Genomic DNA, 19305 nt, shown 5'->3' on the forward strand with positions numbered 1-19305 from the left:
ACACAGTTCCTACCACCAGAACTCCATATCCCATCCCATTCCCTGATAGCTTTCCTATTCTTTAACCCTCTGGGAGTATGGACCCAAGGTTATTATAGGATGCAGAAGGTGGAAGGTCTGGCTTCTATAATTGCTTCCCTGATGAACATGGCCGTTGACAGGCCAATCCATACTCCCAGCCTGCTTCTCTCTTTCCCTAGTGGGGAAGGGCTCTGGGGAAGTGGAGCTCCAGGACACATTAGTGGGGTTGTCTGTCCAGGGAAGTCTGGTTGGCATCATGCTAGCATCTGGAACCTGGTGATTGACAAGAGAGTTAACATACAAAGCCAAACAAATTGTTGACAAATCATTGACCTAAGGGCTGGAATAGTGCACATGAAGAGTTGGGGGTGGGTCCTCCATTTTGTAGATAGCTAGTAGGCATATTTTAGTTATATTCCAAAGGGCTTGTGGCTATACTACTTTTTTTTTTTTCCCCTGAGCATGAAATCGGATACGCAGGTGAATCCTAGTTATTGTCTGGGGAGATGATGTTGTGGCTGCATAAAGGACCAGAAATCTGGATCAGGGAAGAGATTAGCTCCCAAATATGGGAAAGGTATATAAATATTGTTGACTTTAAACTCCATTTACAGTCATCTGGAGCCGTATTCAGCTTAGGAGCCTATGTGACCTCTGCATCCCTGTATATCTGAGCTCTCATTCTGTGGTCATGAGTAGGAACATTCTAAGCTGCCCCAATATCAGGACCCATCTTCCTCAGATGTAGCATAGAGTATGTTGTCCAGCCTTCCTTCGGAGGATGGATTTTTTTAAAAAAAAATTATTCCCTTTTGTTGCCCTTGTTTTATTGTTGTAGTTATTATTATTGTTGTTATTGGATAGGACAGAGAGAAATGGAGATAGCAGGGGAAGACAGAGGGGGGAGAGAAAGATAGAGAGAGTCTTTTTCATAACCATTATGCCATCTCTTCAGCACTGCTTAGGTCTGGTTTACAGTGGTGCTGGGGATTTAACCTGGGACTTTTGGTGAGTCTGGCATGAAAAATTCTTTGCATAACCATTATGCCATCTCCACAGTCCATGTGTTATGAAATCTACACTACTGTTTTAATATTCTTCACATTTTTAAAAAAATCTCAGGCACCTAACAAGGCGTCTTTCATGCTCACAACAGATGGAAAAAAAATTAATTAATAAACCTAAACCAAAATTATCAAGAGGAGCTAAGTGGTCACATATCCACTTCAGTGCACATATTACCATGCACAAGGACCCGAGTTCAAATCCCTGGTCCCCACCTCCAGAGGGGAAGTTTCACAAGTAGTGAAGCAGGTGTGCAGGTGTCTATCTGCCACTCTCCTTCTTTACTTACCTCTCTCCTCTCAACTTCTTTTTGTCTCATGAAGTAATAGGAAAAAATTATCAAGCGGCCTTGTGGTGATGTACCCTTTCGTCCACACATTTACCATGCACAAGGACCTGGGTTCAAACCCCTAGTTCCCACCTATGGGGGGAGGTAGAGGGAAACTTAGGAATAGTGAAGGAGTGTAGCAGGTATTTCTCATTATCTCTCCCAATCTCCGCCTTCCCTATTTCTAACTCTCTTGTGTCTTAAAAAAACACAATAAGAGCATCAAATATCTTGTGGAGGAGGCAGCATATTTAGTTATGCAAAAGGACATCTATGCCTGAGGTTCCAAAGTCCTATGTTCCCCTACATGAGGTTTCCCTATAACACCATAAGCCAGAATTCAGCAGTGTTCTGCTTAAAAATGTGAATAAAGTTAAATTTAAAAAATTTACTAAATGTGTTTGTATTTAAAACAGGAGGGAAGAGTGACCCAAGAACTGGCTTAGTAATTAGAGCACTGGACCTTCAAGCGTGAGGTCTCAAGTTTGATCCCCAACATCAAATGTACCACACTGATGCTCTGGTTCTTTCTCACAAATAAGTAGATCTTAAACAAAAAATGGGAAATAAAGCAAGAGGGAAGACAATGAGTAGGAAGTAGAATATCGAATGAATTAAACTCCTAGAAGATAACTTTACATTTTATTTTATAAAGATTTTTTTATAAGTGTGAGATTTTATTTATAAGTGTGAGATAACTTTACATTTTATCTTTTAAAGATTTTGTTTATAAGTGTGAGATTCAGGAAGAGAAAGCAAAGAGAACCAGAGCATCACTCTAGTACAGGTGCTACCAAGGACCAAACTCAGGACCTCATGCTTGAAGGTCCAGTGCTTTAAACACTGCACCATATTCCTGAAACATATAAACTTGAATTTTGTTACTTTTTCTCCAGAGTACTGTTTAGCTCTGGTTATGGTTGTGCTGGGATTGAACCTGGAATTTTGAGGCCTCAGGCATGAAGGTCTTTTGCATAAATATCATCCTGTCTTCCTGCCACATAATCTAAAACTTTAAATTTATTTATTTATTACCAGAACATAACTCAATTCTGTTTTATGATGGTGTGGGGAATTGAACCTGGGACCTCAGACACTCAGGCAAGAAAGTATATTTGCATAATCATTATGTATCCCTATCCCTATAAAATTTAAGTTTTAAAGGAATCAGAACTAGAACCTGGACCTGACCAACCCCTCCCACTTCACCTGGCACACACAGTTTGCTTGAAATGGTCACTAGCTAACATGGCTGAGGATGTTATACTCAGCTGTTAAGCACAGGACACACATACCTAAGGCTTCTGATTGGGTTCTTGGCATCAGAAGGGTGGGAGTGTTGCTCTGGTGTCTCTTATATGAAACTGTCTCATATAAAAATCTCAACATAAGGGCAACAAAAGGGAATAAATAAATAAATATTTTTTAAAAAATCTCAACATAGGGAGGTTGGGCAGCAGGTTAAGCGCACATGGTGCAATGCGCAAGGACCAGCATAAGGATCCCAGTTGGAGCCCCCAGGCCCCACCTGTAGGGGAATCCCTTCACAGGCAGTGAAGCAGGTCTGCAGGTGTCTATCTTTCTGTCGTCCCCTCCTCCTCCATTTCCCTCTGTCCTTTCCAACAATGGCAACATCAACAACAATAATAACTACAACAATGATCAAAACAACAAGGACAACAAAAAGGAAATAAATATTAAAAAAAAATCTCTGCAGCTATCAAGAACAATGAACCCACCTTCTCTGATCCATCTTGGACGGAGCTAGAAGGTATTATGTTAAGTGAGCTAAGTCAGAAAGATAAAGATGAGTATGGGATGATCCCACTCATCAACAGAAGTTGAGGAAGAAGATCTGAAAGGGAAACTAAAAGCAGGACCTGACCAAATTGTAAGTAGGGCACCAAAGTAATAACCCTGAGGTGAGGGGTAGACATGCAGCTTCCTGGGACAGTGGGGGGTGGGAGTGGGTGAGAGGGATGGGTCACAGTCTTTTGGTGGTGGGAATGGTGTTTATGTACACTGCTAGTAAAATGTAGTCATATACATCACTAGTTAATTAATACAAGAGGGGGAAAATTAATTGTATGTCTCGAAGTTTTTCAAAACACAAACTGAATCTTTTCTCAATATATGCAGTGTAATTGATATGCAGACTCTCTCAAAAGCCTAGACCAAGTAGATCAGAAGCAACCAATAGCACAGCTATATACAAGATACTGGGTACTGTACAGCAAACCATAACAAAAGGACTTTTCAAAGTTAACCCAATTACCAAATAATGTGATGATAACATTAACTATCGATTGTCTTTTTGAATCCTAAGACAGCAGGAACCTCACATCTCCACTATAGAGCCTCTACTTCCCCCAGTCCTGGAACCCTTGGATAGGGCCCACTTTCCCGTATGCCTCTCCCAATCCATATCAAATAATATTGCATCTGCCAATCACAACCTAACCAACACAACGATTGCCACCTCAACATGCTTCACTTCAGACTGTGTCCAGAGACTTCACGTGTGGAATGACAACCCTTCAGTTTCATTACTCGGGTGAGACCTTTCCTTATGTAGTATTCTCTAATTCCATCCCAGGTGGTTCACTTTCTAATAAAGTCCCAAAACCTAGATATACATCAGTTTCTGTGAGAGAGAGCATATGTTCACAAGTATCCGTAAACTACTGCAAAATATATACCTGAAAGCAGAAGTACACTAGAGTTTGTAGTGAGTATCCCCCTAACACTTCCTCTCCACTATTCCAAGCTTTGGGTCCATGATTGCTCAACAATTTGTTTGGCTTCGTATGTTAACTCTCTTTTCAGTCACCAGGTTCCAGATGTCATCAGGATGCCGGCCAGGCTTCCCTGGACTGAAGACCCCACCAATGTGTCCTGGAGCTCCACTTCCCCAGAGACCCACCCTACTAGGGAAAGAGAGGCAGACTGGGAGTATGGACCGACCAGTCAACGCCCATGTTCAGCGGGGAAGCAATTACAGAAGCCAGACCTTCCACCTTCTACAACCCACAATGACCCTGGGTCCATGCTCCCAGAGGGATAGAGAATGGGAAAGCTATCAGGGGAGGGAGTGGGATATGGAGAATAGGTGGTGGGAATTGTGTGGAATTGTACCCCTCCTACCCTATGGTTTTGTTAATACTTTCTTAAATAAAAAAAAAATCTCAACATAAAAAAGGAAGTGGGTGTCCAGGTGTAGTAGAACAGGTAGAGCTTACATGTCACCATACATAAGGACCTGGGTTCAAGTTCCTTTCCCACGGGGTCTGGCAGTAGCACAGCAGCGTAAGCACGCGTGGTACAAAGCACAAGGACCAGCAGCATAGGATCCCAGTTCGAGCCCCGGGATCCCCACCTGCAGAGGAATCAGTTCATAAGTGGTTAAGCAGGTCTACAGGTGTCTATCTTTGTCTCCTACTCTGTCTTCCCCTCCTCTCTCCATTTCTCTCTGTCCTATACAACAACGACGACATCAATAACAATAATAACTACAACAACAAAACAGCAAGGGCAACAAAAGGGAAAATAATGGTGCAAAGTGCAAGGACCAGTGTAAGGATACCAGTTCAAGCCCCTGGATCCCCACCTTCAGAGGAGTCGCTTCACAAGTGGTGAAGCAGGTCTCCAGGTATGTATCTTTCTCTCCCCTTCTCTGTCTTCCCATCCTCTTTCCATTTCTTTCTGTCCTATCCAACAACAATGACATCAATAACAACAACAATAATAACCACAGCGATAAAACAAGGGCAACAAAAGGGAAAATAAATATTTTAAAAGGGGAAATAAATAAATATAAAAAAGAATGTAATAATAGTAATAAAACAAGTTCCTGTGGTCTGGGAGGTGGTGCAGTGCATAAAGAATCAGACTCTTAAGCATGAGGTCCTGAGTTCAATCCCTGGCAGCACATGTACCAAAGTGATGTGTGGCTCTGTCTCTCTCCTCCTATGTTTCTCATTAATAAATAAAATCTTTTTTAAAAAGTTATTTTTTTTACCTACCAGGGGAAATCTGCACCAGTGATGAAACACATTTTCATTTCATTTCATTTCATTTCTCTCTCCCTATCCCTTTCAATTTCTCTGTCTCAATCCAAAACAAACAAACCTTTAAAAAATCTCTTAAGAGGGAGTCCGTGGTAGTGCAGCAGGTTAAGCGCAGGAGGCACAAAGCACATGGACCAGCATAAGGATCCTGGTTCAAGCTCCCGGCTCCCCACCTGCAGGGGAGTCACTTCAAGGCGGTGAAGCAGATCTGCAGGTGTCTGTCTTTCTTTCCCCTTCTCTGTCTTCCCCTCTTCTCTCCATTTCTCTGTCCTATCTAACAATGATGACATCAATAACAACAACAATGATAACTACAACAATGAAACAAGGGAAACAAAAGAGAATAAATAAATAAAGAAAAGAAAAATTCTGTTTTAAATTTCTTTTTTTTAATTTTTTATATATTTAAAAAATATTTATTTTATTTATTTATTCCCTTTTGTTGCCCTTGTTGTTTTATTGTTGTAGTCGTTGTTGGATAGGACAGAGAGAAATGGAGAGAGGAGGGGAAGACAGAGAGGAGGAGAGAAAGATAAGACACCTGCAGACCTGCTTCACCGCCTGTGAAGTGACTCCCCTGCAGGTGGGGAGCCGGGGTTTGAACCGGGATCCTTATGCCGGTCCTTGTGCTTTGTGCCACCTGCGTTTAACCCGCTGCGCTACAGCCCGACTCCTGAAAAAATTTGTTTTAAATCTCTTAAGAAATATATAAGATAGGGAGTCAACAGTAGCACAGCGGGTTAAGTGCATGTGACACTAAGCACAAGGACCTGCTTAAGGATCCCGGTTGTAGTCCCTGGCTCCCACCTGAAAGGGTGTCCTTCACAAGCAGTGAAGAAGGTCTGCAGGTGTCTTTCTTTCCCCTTCTCTATCTTCCCCTCATCTCTCCATTTCTCTCTGTCCTATCCAGCAACAATGACATCAATAAAAACAATAAAAACTACAATAAAACAAGGGCATCAAAAGGAAATAAATAAATAAATAAATAAATAAATATGAAAAAATTTAGAGTCCGGAGGTAGAGCAGCGAGTTAAGCGCAGGTGCACAAAGCACAAGGACCAGCATAAGGATCCCGGTTCAAGCTCCCTGCAACGGAGTAGCTTTACAAGTGGTGAAGCAGGTCTACAGGTGTCTATCTTTCTCTCCCTTTCCCTGTCTCCCCCTCCTCTCTCCATTTATCTCTGTCCTATCCAACAATGATGACATCAGTAACAACAATAAAAAAAAAGGACAACAAAAAAGGAATAAATATTTTAAAAATCTTTTAAAAATTAAAAATAATAGGGAGTTGGTGGTAGCACAGCGGGTTAAGCACTCGTGGCACAAAGCACAAGGACTGGAGTAAGGATACCAGTTCGAGCCCCTTGCTCCCCACCTGCAAGGGCGTCGCTTCACAGGCAGTGAAGCAGGTCTGCAGGTGTCTGTCTTTCTCTCCCCCTCTCTGTGTTCCTCCCCTCTCTCCATTTCTCTCTGTCCTATCCAACAACGATGACATCAATAACAACAATAACTACAACCATAAAAAAGGGCAAGAAAAAAGGGAATAAACATTTTTAAAAATCTTTAAAAAATTAAAAATAAAATAAAGGGACACCATAAATTCTTGCATGTGGAATATAGATAACTGAAAAAAAATAGAGTAGCTAATCATGGAGTCAGTAGACACCAGAAATTTGAAGGGAGCTGTGTTGTGGAACTATATGCCCCTGTAATCTAATCATGCAAACAATTATGAAGTCACTAATAAAAACAAGATAAAGAAAGAATACTTATTTTATTGATATAATTTCTTCCATCGTTAGTATACAAATGTTCAAATAAATTTCATGGGATTCTATGGGTTTACAAAGCAAAGAAAAAAAACTGGACAGAAGGTGGCAGTGTTGAGTTTCCACCATAGTAATCTGATTTGAAACAAGACTCCAGTGAGCACTTGCCTATAACACAGATGAGTTACATTTTTGCACAATACAGAACAGAAAGTGGCAGCGTTGAGTAATCTAAGAAAAGCAAAAACCGTAACAATATCTATCTATCTATCTATCTATATATGTACATCAAAAAGCTCGTGATTATAAAACAAATAACTAATGAAGACAAGTAGGTCGATGATCAAATTTAGATGGAGGCCAGGAGAAAAACAAGAGGTCCGTAACAAGATTGAGGGCATCCGAGTCTCAGCCGCAAAGCGTTTCTAGTCCACCTCCTCTATGGTGGGGCCAGAGGCAGAGGTGCCCTTGGGAGCCTGGGCCCTGCAGGTGCCAGCGCCACCGCCGCGGGGCCCCGCAGCGCCCTGGTAGAGCCCAGAGATGACGGGGCCGCACACCTGCTCCAGCTCCCTCCTCTTGTGCTCAAACTCCTCCTTGTCGGCCAGCGTGTTGGCGTCGAGCCAGGAGAGCACCTGCTGGCACTTGTCCAGCACCTTCCTCCTGTCGGCCTGGCTGATCTTGCCCTGGAGGGCGTCGTCGCCCAGGGCGCTCCTCACGCTGAAGGCGTAGGACTCGAGCTCGTTCCTGGCCGCCGCCCGCTCGCGCTGCACCTGGTCCTCGGCCCTGTACCTCTCGGCCTCCTGCACCATGCGCTCGATGTCCTCCTTGCTCAGCCGGCCCTTGTCGTTGGTGATGGTGATCCTGTTGGCCTTGCCGGTGCCCTTGTCGGTGGCCGTGACGTGCAGGATGCCGTTGGCGTCGATGTCGAAGGTGACCTCGATCTGGGGCGTGCCGCGGGGCGCGGGCGCGATGCCGCTCAGCTCGAAGCGCCCCAGCAGGTGGTTGTCGCGCGTCAGGGCCCGCTCGCCCTCGTACACCTGGATCAGCACCCCGGGCTGGTTGTCCGCGTGGGTGGTGAAGGTCTGCGTCTGCTTGGTGGGGATGGTGGAGTTGCGCTTGATGAGCGCCGTCATCACGCCGCCCGCCGTCTCCAGCCCCAGCGACAGCGGGGCCACGTCCAGCAGCAGCAGGTCCTGCACCTCCTCCGACTTGTCCCCCATCAGGATGGCCGCCTGCACCGCCGCGCCGTAGGCCACCGCCTCGTCGGGGTTGATGCTCTTGTTCAGCTCGCGCCCCTGGAAGAAGTCCTGCAGCAGCTTCTGCACCTTGGGGATGCGCGTGGAGCCTCCGACCAGAACAATGTCGTGAATGCTCGCCTTGTCCAGCTTGGCATCGCCCAGCGCCTTCTCCACCGGCTCCAGGGTGGCCCTGAAGAGGTCCGCGCACAGCTCCTCAAAGCGCGCCCTGGTGATGGACGTGTAGAAGTCCACGCCCTCGAACAGCGAGTCGATCTCCAGGCTGGCCTGGGTGCTGGAGGACAGGGTGCGCTTGGCCCTCTCGCAGGCCGTGCGCAGCCGCCGCAGGGCGCGCTTGTTCTGGCTCAGGTCCTTCCTGTGCTTCCTCTTGAACTCCTCCACGAAGTGGCTCACCAGCCGGCTGTCGAAGTCCTCGCCGCCCAGGTGCGTGTCGCCCGCCGTGGCCTTCACCTCGAAGACGCCGTCGTCGATCGTCAGGACCGACACGTCGAAGGTGCCGCCGCCCAGGTCGAAGATGAGCACGTTGCGCTCGCCGCGGCCCCGGCCAGCGCGGTCCAGGCCGTAGGCGATGGCCGCCGCCGTGGGCTCGTTGATGATGCGCAGCACGTTGAGCCCCGCGATCGCCCCCGCGTCCTTGGTGGCCTGGCGCTGCGAGTCGTTGAAGTAGGCGGGCACGGTGATCACCGCGTTCGTCACCGCCTGGCCCAGGTACGCCTCGGCCGTCTCCTTCATCTTCGCCAGCACCATGGACGAGATCTCCTCGGGGTAGAACGCCTTGCTCTCCCCCTTGTAGCTCACCTGCACCTTGGGCTTGTCGCCCTCGCTCACCACGCGGAACGGCCAGTGCTTCATGTCCGCCTGCACCACCGCGTCGCCGAACTTGCGGCCGATCAGCCGCTTGGCGTCGAACACCGTGTTCTGCGGGTTCAGCGCCACCTGGTTCTTGGCCGCATCCCCGACCAGCCGCTCCGTGTCGGTGAACGCCACGTAGCTGGGCGTGGTGCGGTTACCCTGGTCGTTGGCGATGATCTCCACCTTGCCGTGCTGGAACACCCCCACGCACGAGTAGGTGGTGCCCAGGTCGATGCCGATGGCCGGGCCGCGCTGAGCCATGACGGCGTCCTGCTCCGCGCTCGGATGGCCGGGACGGCTGGGCTGGCTGTGCTCTGGAGACTGGCGGCCGGGCGGGCTCCGCGACGAGAGCGCGATCCTCCTGCAGTGGGGAGCCGGAGTCGGAGCCGGGAACGGGAGCTGGGAGCTGGGAGCCGGAAGCCGGGGGCCGGGAACCCAGACGGAGGTGCTGGGTGCACAGGCAGAAACACAGAAGCTCAGTGGGAGCAGGGCGCCCTGCAGAGCGGACTGAACAGCGGTACCCCGCGCCCCGCCTTTATAGCTCTGCGGCCGGCCCCGCCCTCACCCCCGCGGCCAATCAGCGAGCCCGGCGGGGCTGCGCGCTGGCTCGGGAACCTTCCAGGGGTTTCTCTCTCTCCAGAACTCTCCCGACCCTTCGGGGAGTCCCTGGAGGCTCCGTCAGTCTGGAGTGACTCACCCCAGGAGGGTGGGGGCGCGGGGAGGGAGGCCCTGGGAAGCAGCCCGGCTCACCCCGCCCACTCAGTGCGGTTCTGCGGTTCCCTGCCGTGCTGGGGCAAGTTCATTCTGCGCTTGGGATCGAAGCACCCTAACGGGTGCTGCTAGGTGGTGGGAGGTTGGAGTTGGGGGACAGGCGACTTTGAGAGCCACACGGAGCCCGCGGGTTAAAACTGGGCAGCCGGAAGGCTTTCTCAAGGGTCCCTTGAGGACTGTCTAGGGCCTTGCCTGCCTTTTTCCCCTGTCGACTTTTACTTTACTTATGTATGTACTATTTCTTAACTTTATATTTTATGCCTTCACCGCTCCAGTCACTTTCCCCCCCCTTTACCTTTCATTCATGAGAGAACAGAGAGAGAGAGAACACCTGAGTCCATGAGTTGCTAGAGATTAACTTCAGCACCTGTGTTTGCAGATCCAAAGCTCTAACCACTGTGCCCAGCCTACTCTTTTAGTGAGAAGGAGACATACCAGAGCGCAGTAGTATGCCCCCGTCTTAAAATTTTTTAAAGAGATTCGAGAATTCTATTTCTTTCTTTCTTTATTTATTTTTGACACTGACACAGAGAAAATGAGAGGGAAAGGAGAGATGGAAAGGGAGAGGGCTACCTGAACCACTTTCATCCCTGGTGAAGACTTCCCCTTGTAGGTATGTAAACGGGGCTTGAACCCAGGTCCTTGTGTATGGTAACATGTAAGCTGTTCCAGGTTCGACCCCCGCACCACCTATAAGCCAGAGCTGAGCGGTGCTCTGCTTAATAATTAATTAATTGATAACAGTTCACAAGGACCAGAGTTCAAGCCCTTAATCCCTACGTGCAGTGGGGAAGCTTCAGGAATAGTGGAGCAGTGTTGCAGGTGTGTCTCCCTCTCTCTACCCGTTCCCACTCAATTACTCTCTGTCCTAACAAGTTATATATATATAATGTCTGGGAGTTGGGCGGTAGCACAGCAGCGGGTTAAGCACAAGTGGCCGAAGAGCAGGGATCCCAGTTCGAGGCCCCGACACCCCACCTGCAGGGAAGTCGCTTCACAGGCGGTGAAGCAGGTCTGTAGGTGTCTATCATTCTCTCCCCCTCTCTTTCTCTCCCCTCTCCATTTCTCTCTGTCCTATCTAACAACAACGAGGACATCAACAATAATAACTATAACAACAAAAAAGACATTATCTTTAACCCACAGAATGGGATATGTTGTGGAGAGGGATTTTGAGGTTTTGAGGGAGTAATTAGGTAAACAAGTCCATCTGGTCAGTCCTCTGGGTGTGCCATAAGGATGGGTTGGGGTGGAGATGGGTCTGTCCATACAACTTTGACTTTCTGTCATGCCTTTGGACTTCTTTTCCTTTATCCATCCCAACCTGAGGTCCTCTCTACCCCCCCCCCCCCGACTTCTACCTTCATCTCAACTCCAACTCCAGATAGTGGGTAGGACCAGTGTTACCTCTGACTCCCAGACTGATCTTCTGCTCTGTCAGTACAGTAACTTCTAAATGCATGTGATGTGATATCATCTCTTTTGCTTTATATTACTTTTCTTTCCATTTTTGTTGCTGTCTTTAAGATTTATTTATTTATTTATGAGAAAGAAAAGGAGAGGGAGTGAAAGAAGCTGGGTATCAGTATGGTACATTTGAAGCTGGGGACCTAACTGGAGAACTCATGCTAGAGACTCCTGTGTTCCATTCAGTAGACCACCTCCTGTGTCACTCTTCCCTCTTGTTTTAAATACAAGCACCTTTGGTAGTTTTTAAAATGTTAATTTACATTATTATTACTATTATAAACCAGAGTACTGTTCAGCTCTGGCATATGGTGATGTGAAATAACCTGGGGATTTGTAGGAAAGTCCTTTTGCATAACCATTATGCTATCTCCCCTTATCCCACATTTGAAAATTTTAATGTAGCCTTCTTTCTTTCTTTTTTTCTTTTAATTTTTTTTAAATCTTTATTTATTGTATATAGACAGCCAGAAGCTAAGAGGAAAGGGGTGGGGGTGACAGAGAGGGAGAGAGACAGCTAGAGACACCTGTTGCACTGCTCCACCACTGGCAAAGCTTTCTCCCCCTGCAGGTAGGGCCCTGGAGTTTGAACCCAGGTCCTTGAGCATTGCAACATGTGCACTCAATCAGGTATGCCACCATCCAGCCCCCATGTAGCCTTCTTTCTTAATCCTTTGTAAGCATGAAGAACCTTTTGCTAGGTGCCTGAAGTGAAGATGTGACTCCTCCATGGTTGTTTTTTAAATGAAGTGTTGTGGAGTGAACTGAAGAGTTTGTGCCTGCAGGATACTGCTGAGCTGCTTACCTGAACCAGTTTTAAATTTCCTTATCCTTAGATAAAAGGGAAGGGCAATAGCACAGCGGGTTAAGCGCAGGTGGCACAAAGCACAAGGACCGGCCTAAGAATCCGGGTTGGTTCGGGCCCTGGCTCCCCACCTGCTGGGGAGTCTCTTCACAAGCAGTGAAGCAGGTCTGCAGGTGTCTGTCTTTCTCTCTTCTCTCTGTCTTCTTCTCCTCTTTTCATTTCTCTATGTCCTATCCAACAACGATGACATCAATAACAACAACAATAAAACAACAAGGGCAACAAAAATGGAATAAATGAATATTTAAAAAAAAGAAAAAGAAGAAGAAGAAAGGAGACACAAATGTGCCATCTCATCATCCAAGGAGGATCCCAGCCCCAACCACTAACCTCCTGCCACTCCCGGTGCTGTCCATGGTACTCCCATGTGGTCCTAGAGATCAAACCCAGGGCCTCAGACTTGATAAGGCAATCATTCTACTAAGTCCTCCTTTTTTTTTCTTTTTGCAAGAGAAAAAATACCCAAACCTTTTTTCTCCATTAAAGGTATTCTCTTTGTTGCTTTCATGTACTGTCTGGAGTTGAACAAAGGGTCTCAAATATGCAAGGCATTCTCTATCACTGGACTACCTCCACCATCCAGGAAATGATTATTTTTCAAAAGTATTTATTTATTTGCTTATTCTTGAAAGAAAGAGGGAGAGAGAAAACTACAGTATTACTCTGACACATGTAATGCTGGGGATTGAACTCATGCTTGAGAGTCCAACGCTTTGTCCACTGCACAATCTCCGGCACCACCTAGAAAAATTTTTTTTCAAAACACATTTTATTTATTCTGTATATGAACAGAAAGATTTGAGAGGGAAAGAAGAGCCGGAGAAGAAAGAGACACCTGCAACACTTCTTCATCACTCCTAAAGCATCCCCACGCCACCCTCTAGGTAGGAACCAGGAGCTTGAACCAGGCTCCTTGCATGCTGTAACATGTGCAGTCAAACTGGTGTACTAAAACCAGGCCCCCAGAAAATAATATTAAAATAAATTAATTAAAAATTAATTAACATTTAATTACTATTTATCTTTTGAATTGGGATTAATGGTTTTCATTAAATATAGATGTTGGTAAATGTGTAACATTTCTCAGTCTTCTGCAAAACACTTTCACCCCCAGCTTTGGTCCTCCCCCACCATCTGTACCGGGACCTGAAAATCCACCCCCCTCTCGAAGAGTCCTTTGCTTTGGTGCAATACACACCAAACCCAGTCCAAATTCTGCTTTGTGTTTCCCTTTTGGGGTTTGTTTATTTGTTTGTTTGATCAGAGCACTGCATAGCTTTGGCTAATGGTTGATGCTGGAGATTGAACTAGGACTTTGGAACCTCAGGCATAAGTCTCTCAGGCTCGCTCATTCTCTTTCTTTCTCTCTCTCTCTCTCTGATTTTATTTATCTATTAAATATTTTATTTATCCATTAAAGAGAAAGATAGGAGGGAGAGAAAGAACCAGACATCACTCTGGTATGTGTGTTGCCAGGGATTGATCACAAGACCTCATGCTTGAGAGTCTAACATTTTTTTAAATTATTTTTTTATTGATTTAATAATGATTGACAAGACCATGGGATAAGAGGGGTACAATTCCACACAGTTCCCATCACCAGACTTCCACATCCTATCCCTTCCATTGGAAGATTACTTACTCTTTTTTTAAAAGACTTTTTTATATTTTATTTATTTATTTTCCCTTTTGTTGCCCTTATTGTTTTATTGTTGTAGTTATTGTTATCATTATCGATGTCATCATTGTTGGATAGGACAGAGAGAAATGGAGAAAGGAGGGGAAGACAGAGAGGGGGAGAGATAGATACCTGTAGACCTGCTTCACCGCCTAGGAAGCGACTCCCCTGCAGGTGGGGAGCCAGGGGCTCAAACCGGTATCCTTATGCCAGGCTTGCACTTTGTGCCATGTGCACTTAACGCTCTGCGCTACCGCCCAGCTCCCGGAAGCTTTCTTATTCTCAATCCCTCTAGGAATATGGATCCAGGATCATTATAGGGTGCAGAAGGTGGAAGGCCTGGCTTCTGAAATTGCTTCTCTGCTGGACATAGGCACTGGCAGATCAATCCGTACTCCCAGCCTGTCTCTCTCTTTGCCTAGTGGGGCAGGGACCTGGGGAGGTGGGGTTCCAGGACACACTGGTGAGGTCGTCTGCCAAGCAAAGTCAGGTTGGCATCATGGTAGCATCTGCAATTTGGTGGCTGAAAATTAAGATTATTAAGATATAAAACAGAACAAACTGTTTAATAATCAGGAACTTAAAGGTAAAAATATAACAGATAAGATTTGGGGGTCTCCATTTTGGAAAAAGCTAGGAAATCTATTTTAGTTATATTCCAAGGCACCCTTGACTTTACCCAATTTTACCTAAGTGTGACAGATAACATGCAGGTCTGGGAAAATGGTGTCAGAGTTGGAGACAGGACTAGAAATCTGAATCTGGGCAGATAGTAGCTCCTAAATATGGGAAAAGTACATAAATACCATTAACTGTAAACCCTATCAATCTGATCTGGGGCCCATATTCAGCATAGGAGCCTAAGTGTAACCTCTGCATCCCTGTAGGTCTGAGTTCACATTCCATGATCATAGCTAGGAACATGTCTAGCTCACGAAAGACATGTCTCTGATATCTGATTACTGTAAAAAATGGCGACTAATCCCTAGCACTGCAAAAACGGTATCATCTGTTTTCCATCTACACCATGCCTCGGCCTCGCGTGAGCTTAATGTGAAGCTTGGCGATACGAGAATCCGGCATGAAGCCCAGCCAGTCTATCTTGGCGTTACTCTCGATCCTCAGCTTTATCTCTTCTTACCTTTTCTCACTCCCCTGTTCCCTTAAGGCTATATCAATCAGCAGTCCTCAAAGTTTCTGTTTTTCTTTTTTTCACTCTAATTCCTATACCACATTCCAGAGTACAGTTCCATGTTTGCTTGCTCTCTCTCTCTTACAAAACTAATGAATCTATAAAAATATATCCATTTCATAGGATGGTTGCGCCAAAAATCAATAGGGTGGTGGTGTGGGGGGGAATAGCATAAAGGTTATACAACTGATTCTCATGCCTGAGGCTTCCAGGTCCCAGGTTCAATCTTCAGCTCCATCATAAGCCAGACCTGAGCAGTGCTCTGACAAAAAACAAAATGATAGGGAGCCGGGTGGTAGCACAGCAGGTTAAGCTCAGGTGGCGCAAAGCACAAGGACCAGCATAAGGATCCCCACCAGCAAGGGAGTCGCTTCACAGGTGGTGAAGCAGGTCTGCAGGTGTCTGTCTTTCTCTCCCCCTCTGTCTTCCCCTCCTCTCTCCATTTCTCTCTGTCCAATCCAACATCAATGACATCATCAACAACAACAACAATAAAAAAAACAAGGACAACAAAAGGGAATAAATATTTTAAAAATGAAAAAAATTAAATCAATAGGATACTACTTATAAGATTTTAGTTCAGTGCCTTTGGCAGCACTACAAAAAAGTTTACTCCCTTCTTCCTTGATGTGGAGGGGGTGGTTCCCTACTGCCAGGTGTGACACCCTCAGTATTTTTTTAAAGAATTTTGTTTACTTATTTATTTACTTTAATATTTATTTTCCCTTTTGTTGTCCTTGTTTTTTGTTGTTGTTGTAGTTATTGTTGTTATTGATGTTGTCGTTGTTAGATAGGATAGAGAGAAATGGAAAAAAGAGGGGAAGACAGAGAAGGGGAGAGAAAGATAGACACCTGCAGACCTGCTTCACCACTTGTGAAACGACTCCCCTGCAGGTGGGGAGCTGGGGGCTTGAACCAGGATCCTTACACCTGTCCTTATGCTTCGCACCACATGCGCTTAGCCCGCTGCCCAACTCCCTTTTTATTTATTAATGAGAATGATAGGAGGAAAGAGAGATAAAGAACCAGACATCACTCTGGTACATGTACTGCCGGGGTTCAAACTCGGGACCTCATGTTTGAAAATCCAATTTTTTATCCACTGCAGCACCCCCCAGACCACTTTCTTTCTTTTTTTAAGTGAAACATCTGGCATGCTTACTTGTTCAACTTTGTTTCTTTCCTTTCTCTCTCTCTCTCTCTCTCAAAGCTTTATTTCATCTGAGATAGTTTCACATGAGACAGAGAAAAGAACAAAGAGATAGACAAGCCAAGAACCACTCTGATATGTGAATTCCCAGAGATTAAACCAGAACCTCAGGCATGAGAGTCTGATGCTCTGCCCCTGAGCCATTCCCTCAGTCTGGTGATGTCTCAGAATGTTTGGCTCATGCTTATGTTGGTACTGAGGAATGAACCTGGGAACTCAGGCACGAGAGCTCATTGCATATACCAATGTACTATTTGCCCAGCCTCTCAGCACTATTCCCCTTCTTTTTTTATTTCTTTTCCTTTTTTTTTTTTTCTTCTCTTCTCTTTCATTTTCTTTTCTTTTCTTTTCTTTTCCCCAGAGCACTCTGAGCTCTTGTTTATGGTAGTGCTAAATTCTCATTCTTATTAAGACTGTCACAATGTTTGGGCTACTGCTGGGACTATGACATTGCTTTTATTTGTAAGAATCATTAAGACTTTTTTTTTAAATATTTATTTATTCCCTTTTGTTGCCCTTGTTGTTTTATTGTTGTAGTTATTATTGTTGTTGTCGTTGTTGGATAGGACAGAGAGAAATGGAGAGAGGGAGGGGAAGACAGAGAGGAGGAGAGAAAGATAGACACCTGCAGACCTGCTTCACCACTTGTGAAGCGACTCCCCTGCAGGTGGGGAGCCGGGGTTCGAACCGGGATCCTTATGCCGGTCTTTGTGCTTTGCGCCACCTGCGCTTAGCCCGCTGCACTACAGCCCGACTCCCAAGACTTTTTTTTTAAAGACCTATTTATTTTCTTTTAAAAATATTTATTTATTTCCTTTTGTTGCCTTATTGTTTTAGTTACTGATGTCATCATAGTTGGATAGGACAGAGAGAAATGGAGCGAGGAGAGGAAGACAGAGAAGGAGAGTGAAAAATAGACACCTGCAGGCAGACCTGCTTCACCACCTGTGAAGTGACTCCCCTGCAGGTGGGGAGCTGGGGGCCTGAACCGGGATCCTTAGGCCGGTCCTTGTTCTTTGCGAATTAAGACTTTTAAGCCAAGGCTGCCTACTATGCTAAATCTTTCCATTTTCAAAATTAAACATGAAGTCCCTTAATTTCCCAGAAAGGGTGATTGAATTAACATGTCTACATACACATTTTGAACCCATTCTTATACTAGCTCATTTATCTAATCATTTTATCTTGTAAGAAGAAAAGAAAAAAAATGCAGGGGTGATAGTTCAGTAGTAGAGTGCAGGACTTGCATGATTAAGACACCCAGGTTCCATCTCCCTGGTTCCAGTCCCAGCCCTGAAAGCACCTGAGCTGTGCTCTGCCTTCCTCATGAAATCAGTAAAATCTTTATTTTTTTTCAGAATTTATGCTTTTTTCATTATTTGATTTAACATTGTTTTTAAAATATAAATAAAATAAAATAAATAGAAAACAAATACCTTCTATAATGAAAAAGAGGAAAGGAAAGGAAAGGGAAGGGAAGGGAAGGGAAGGGAAGGGAAGGGAAGGGAAGGGAAGGGAAGGGAAGGGAAGGACAGGACCTCAGGAAAGAGTGAGGAGTATCAGAGCTTTGTAGGGGCACCATCAGAAGGTGGCACCTGCTAGGCCTCCTTCATCTCTTGGGTCTTTATCCAGGTTTTCACCCTGAAGGCGCCCACCATTCCCACCCTTGCAGCCTCTGCCAGCCCCTCTGCCCCCTCACTTCACAAATGACTGCTCAGCAGAAAGGGGGAGGGGAGCTGCGGCTGTCTGACACACAGTCCAGAACCTTCTGGACACTGAATGTGGAGCCTGACTAAGCCCCAAGATCTGGGGCGGGGTCAGGGTGCAGAAAGACCTGGGCGAACTTGCTGATGAATGTTCTTATGAGTCAGTCCTTCCCTTCGAGCCCAGAAATTTACAGACATAGCTAGAAAAATCCGGGACAAGGCTAGAGGGTGCCAGAAACTGCCAGACACCCCCCACACACACACTCACACACGGGGCGGGGCCAGGAGGAGGCGAGGTCTGGAGGGGCGGGGCGAACGTTTGCCATTGTTTGCCTAAGGGGATGAAAGGAGAAAAACAGAAGGAGAGACCTTGAGAGAGTTTCTTGCACACTAGCCAACTTATTCACCCAAAACACTGGAGAGTTTTATTAGCTCACACAAGTTAGGCCGATGAATGGGGAGGGCAGGCGCGAGTAGAGACAGTCCGCACAGCCAGAGGCTGCCGGCAGGGCTAGGCCGGGCGGTGGGAGGAGCCTGCGGCTTCGCTCTGCCCACCTGGCAGACCTTCGCAGGGGCTAAAGATGAAGATGCTCTGGTTGTCTTCCTCCTCCTCCTCCCCCGCCCCCTTCGCACCAAGTAAATTATCTAAAAAATGGGGGCAGGGTCACCAAGATAGCTCACCCCAGAAGGTTCCTGCTTTACTACGCTCACCAAGCAGATTCAAGCCTGGCCCCAGCTGCACTGAGGGAGGCATGGTGCTGTGGTGTCTTTCTCTCTCTCCTTCTGTGCCTATATGCAAAAATGAAGCCCTGGCCACATAAAATAAACCTGAAGAACCTCGGGAATGATTCTGTACACCTCCCTCTCCCTACTTGGTGGCCTGCTCCACTTCCTCCTTCCCTGGTGTGCCCCCTTTTCACCAGGCCTCTTGCTCCTCTTCACCAGTCTGACACCTGCTTGCAGTTGTGGTAACTTTAACTGGCTTGAAGTCCCAAACCTTGTCCCAGAATGGCTTTTTAAATGAGTTTTTTTTTTTAATGTTCATTTATTAGTGAGA

General features: G+C 46.1%; 1 protein-coding gene across 1 annotated transcript; it reads right to left on the bottom strand.

Annotated features, from left to right (window-relative positions):
* Positions 1-7237: 7237 nt before the first annotated feature.
* LOC132538067 (heat shock 70 kDa protein 1B-like) lies at positions 7238-9777 on the bottom strand. The gene has a single exon (XM_060189483.1). It carries the CDS (start codon positions 9618-9620, stop codon positions 7677-7679), a length of 1944 nt encoding a protein of 647 aa, XP_060045466.1. The 5' UTR covers positions 9621-9777; the 3' UTR covers positions 7238-7676.
* Positions 9778-19305: the final 9528 nt, after the last annotated feature.

This window comes from Erinaceus europaeus, chromosome 4 (genome assembly GCF_950295315.1).
Source record: "Erinaceus europaeus chromosome 4, mEriEur2.1, whole genome shotgun sequence".
Taxonomy (NCBI): Eukaryota; Metazoa; Chordata; class Mammalia; order Eulipotyphla; family Erinaceidae; genus Erinaceus; species Erinaceus europaeus.

Bases quoted from the DNA above. Each gene is read 5' to 3' on its own strand.
- LOC132538067 (XM_060189483.1), bottom strand. From the start codon at position 9,620: ATGGCTCAGCGCGGCCCGGCCATCGGCATCGACCTGGGCACCACCTAC.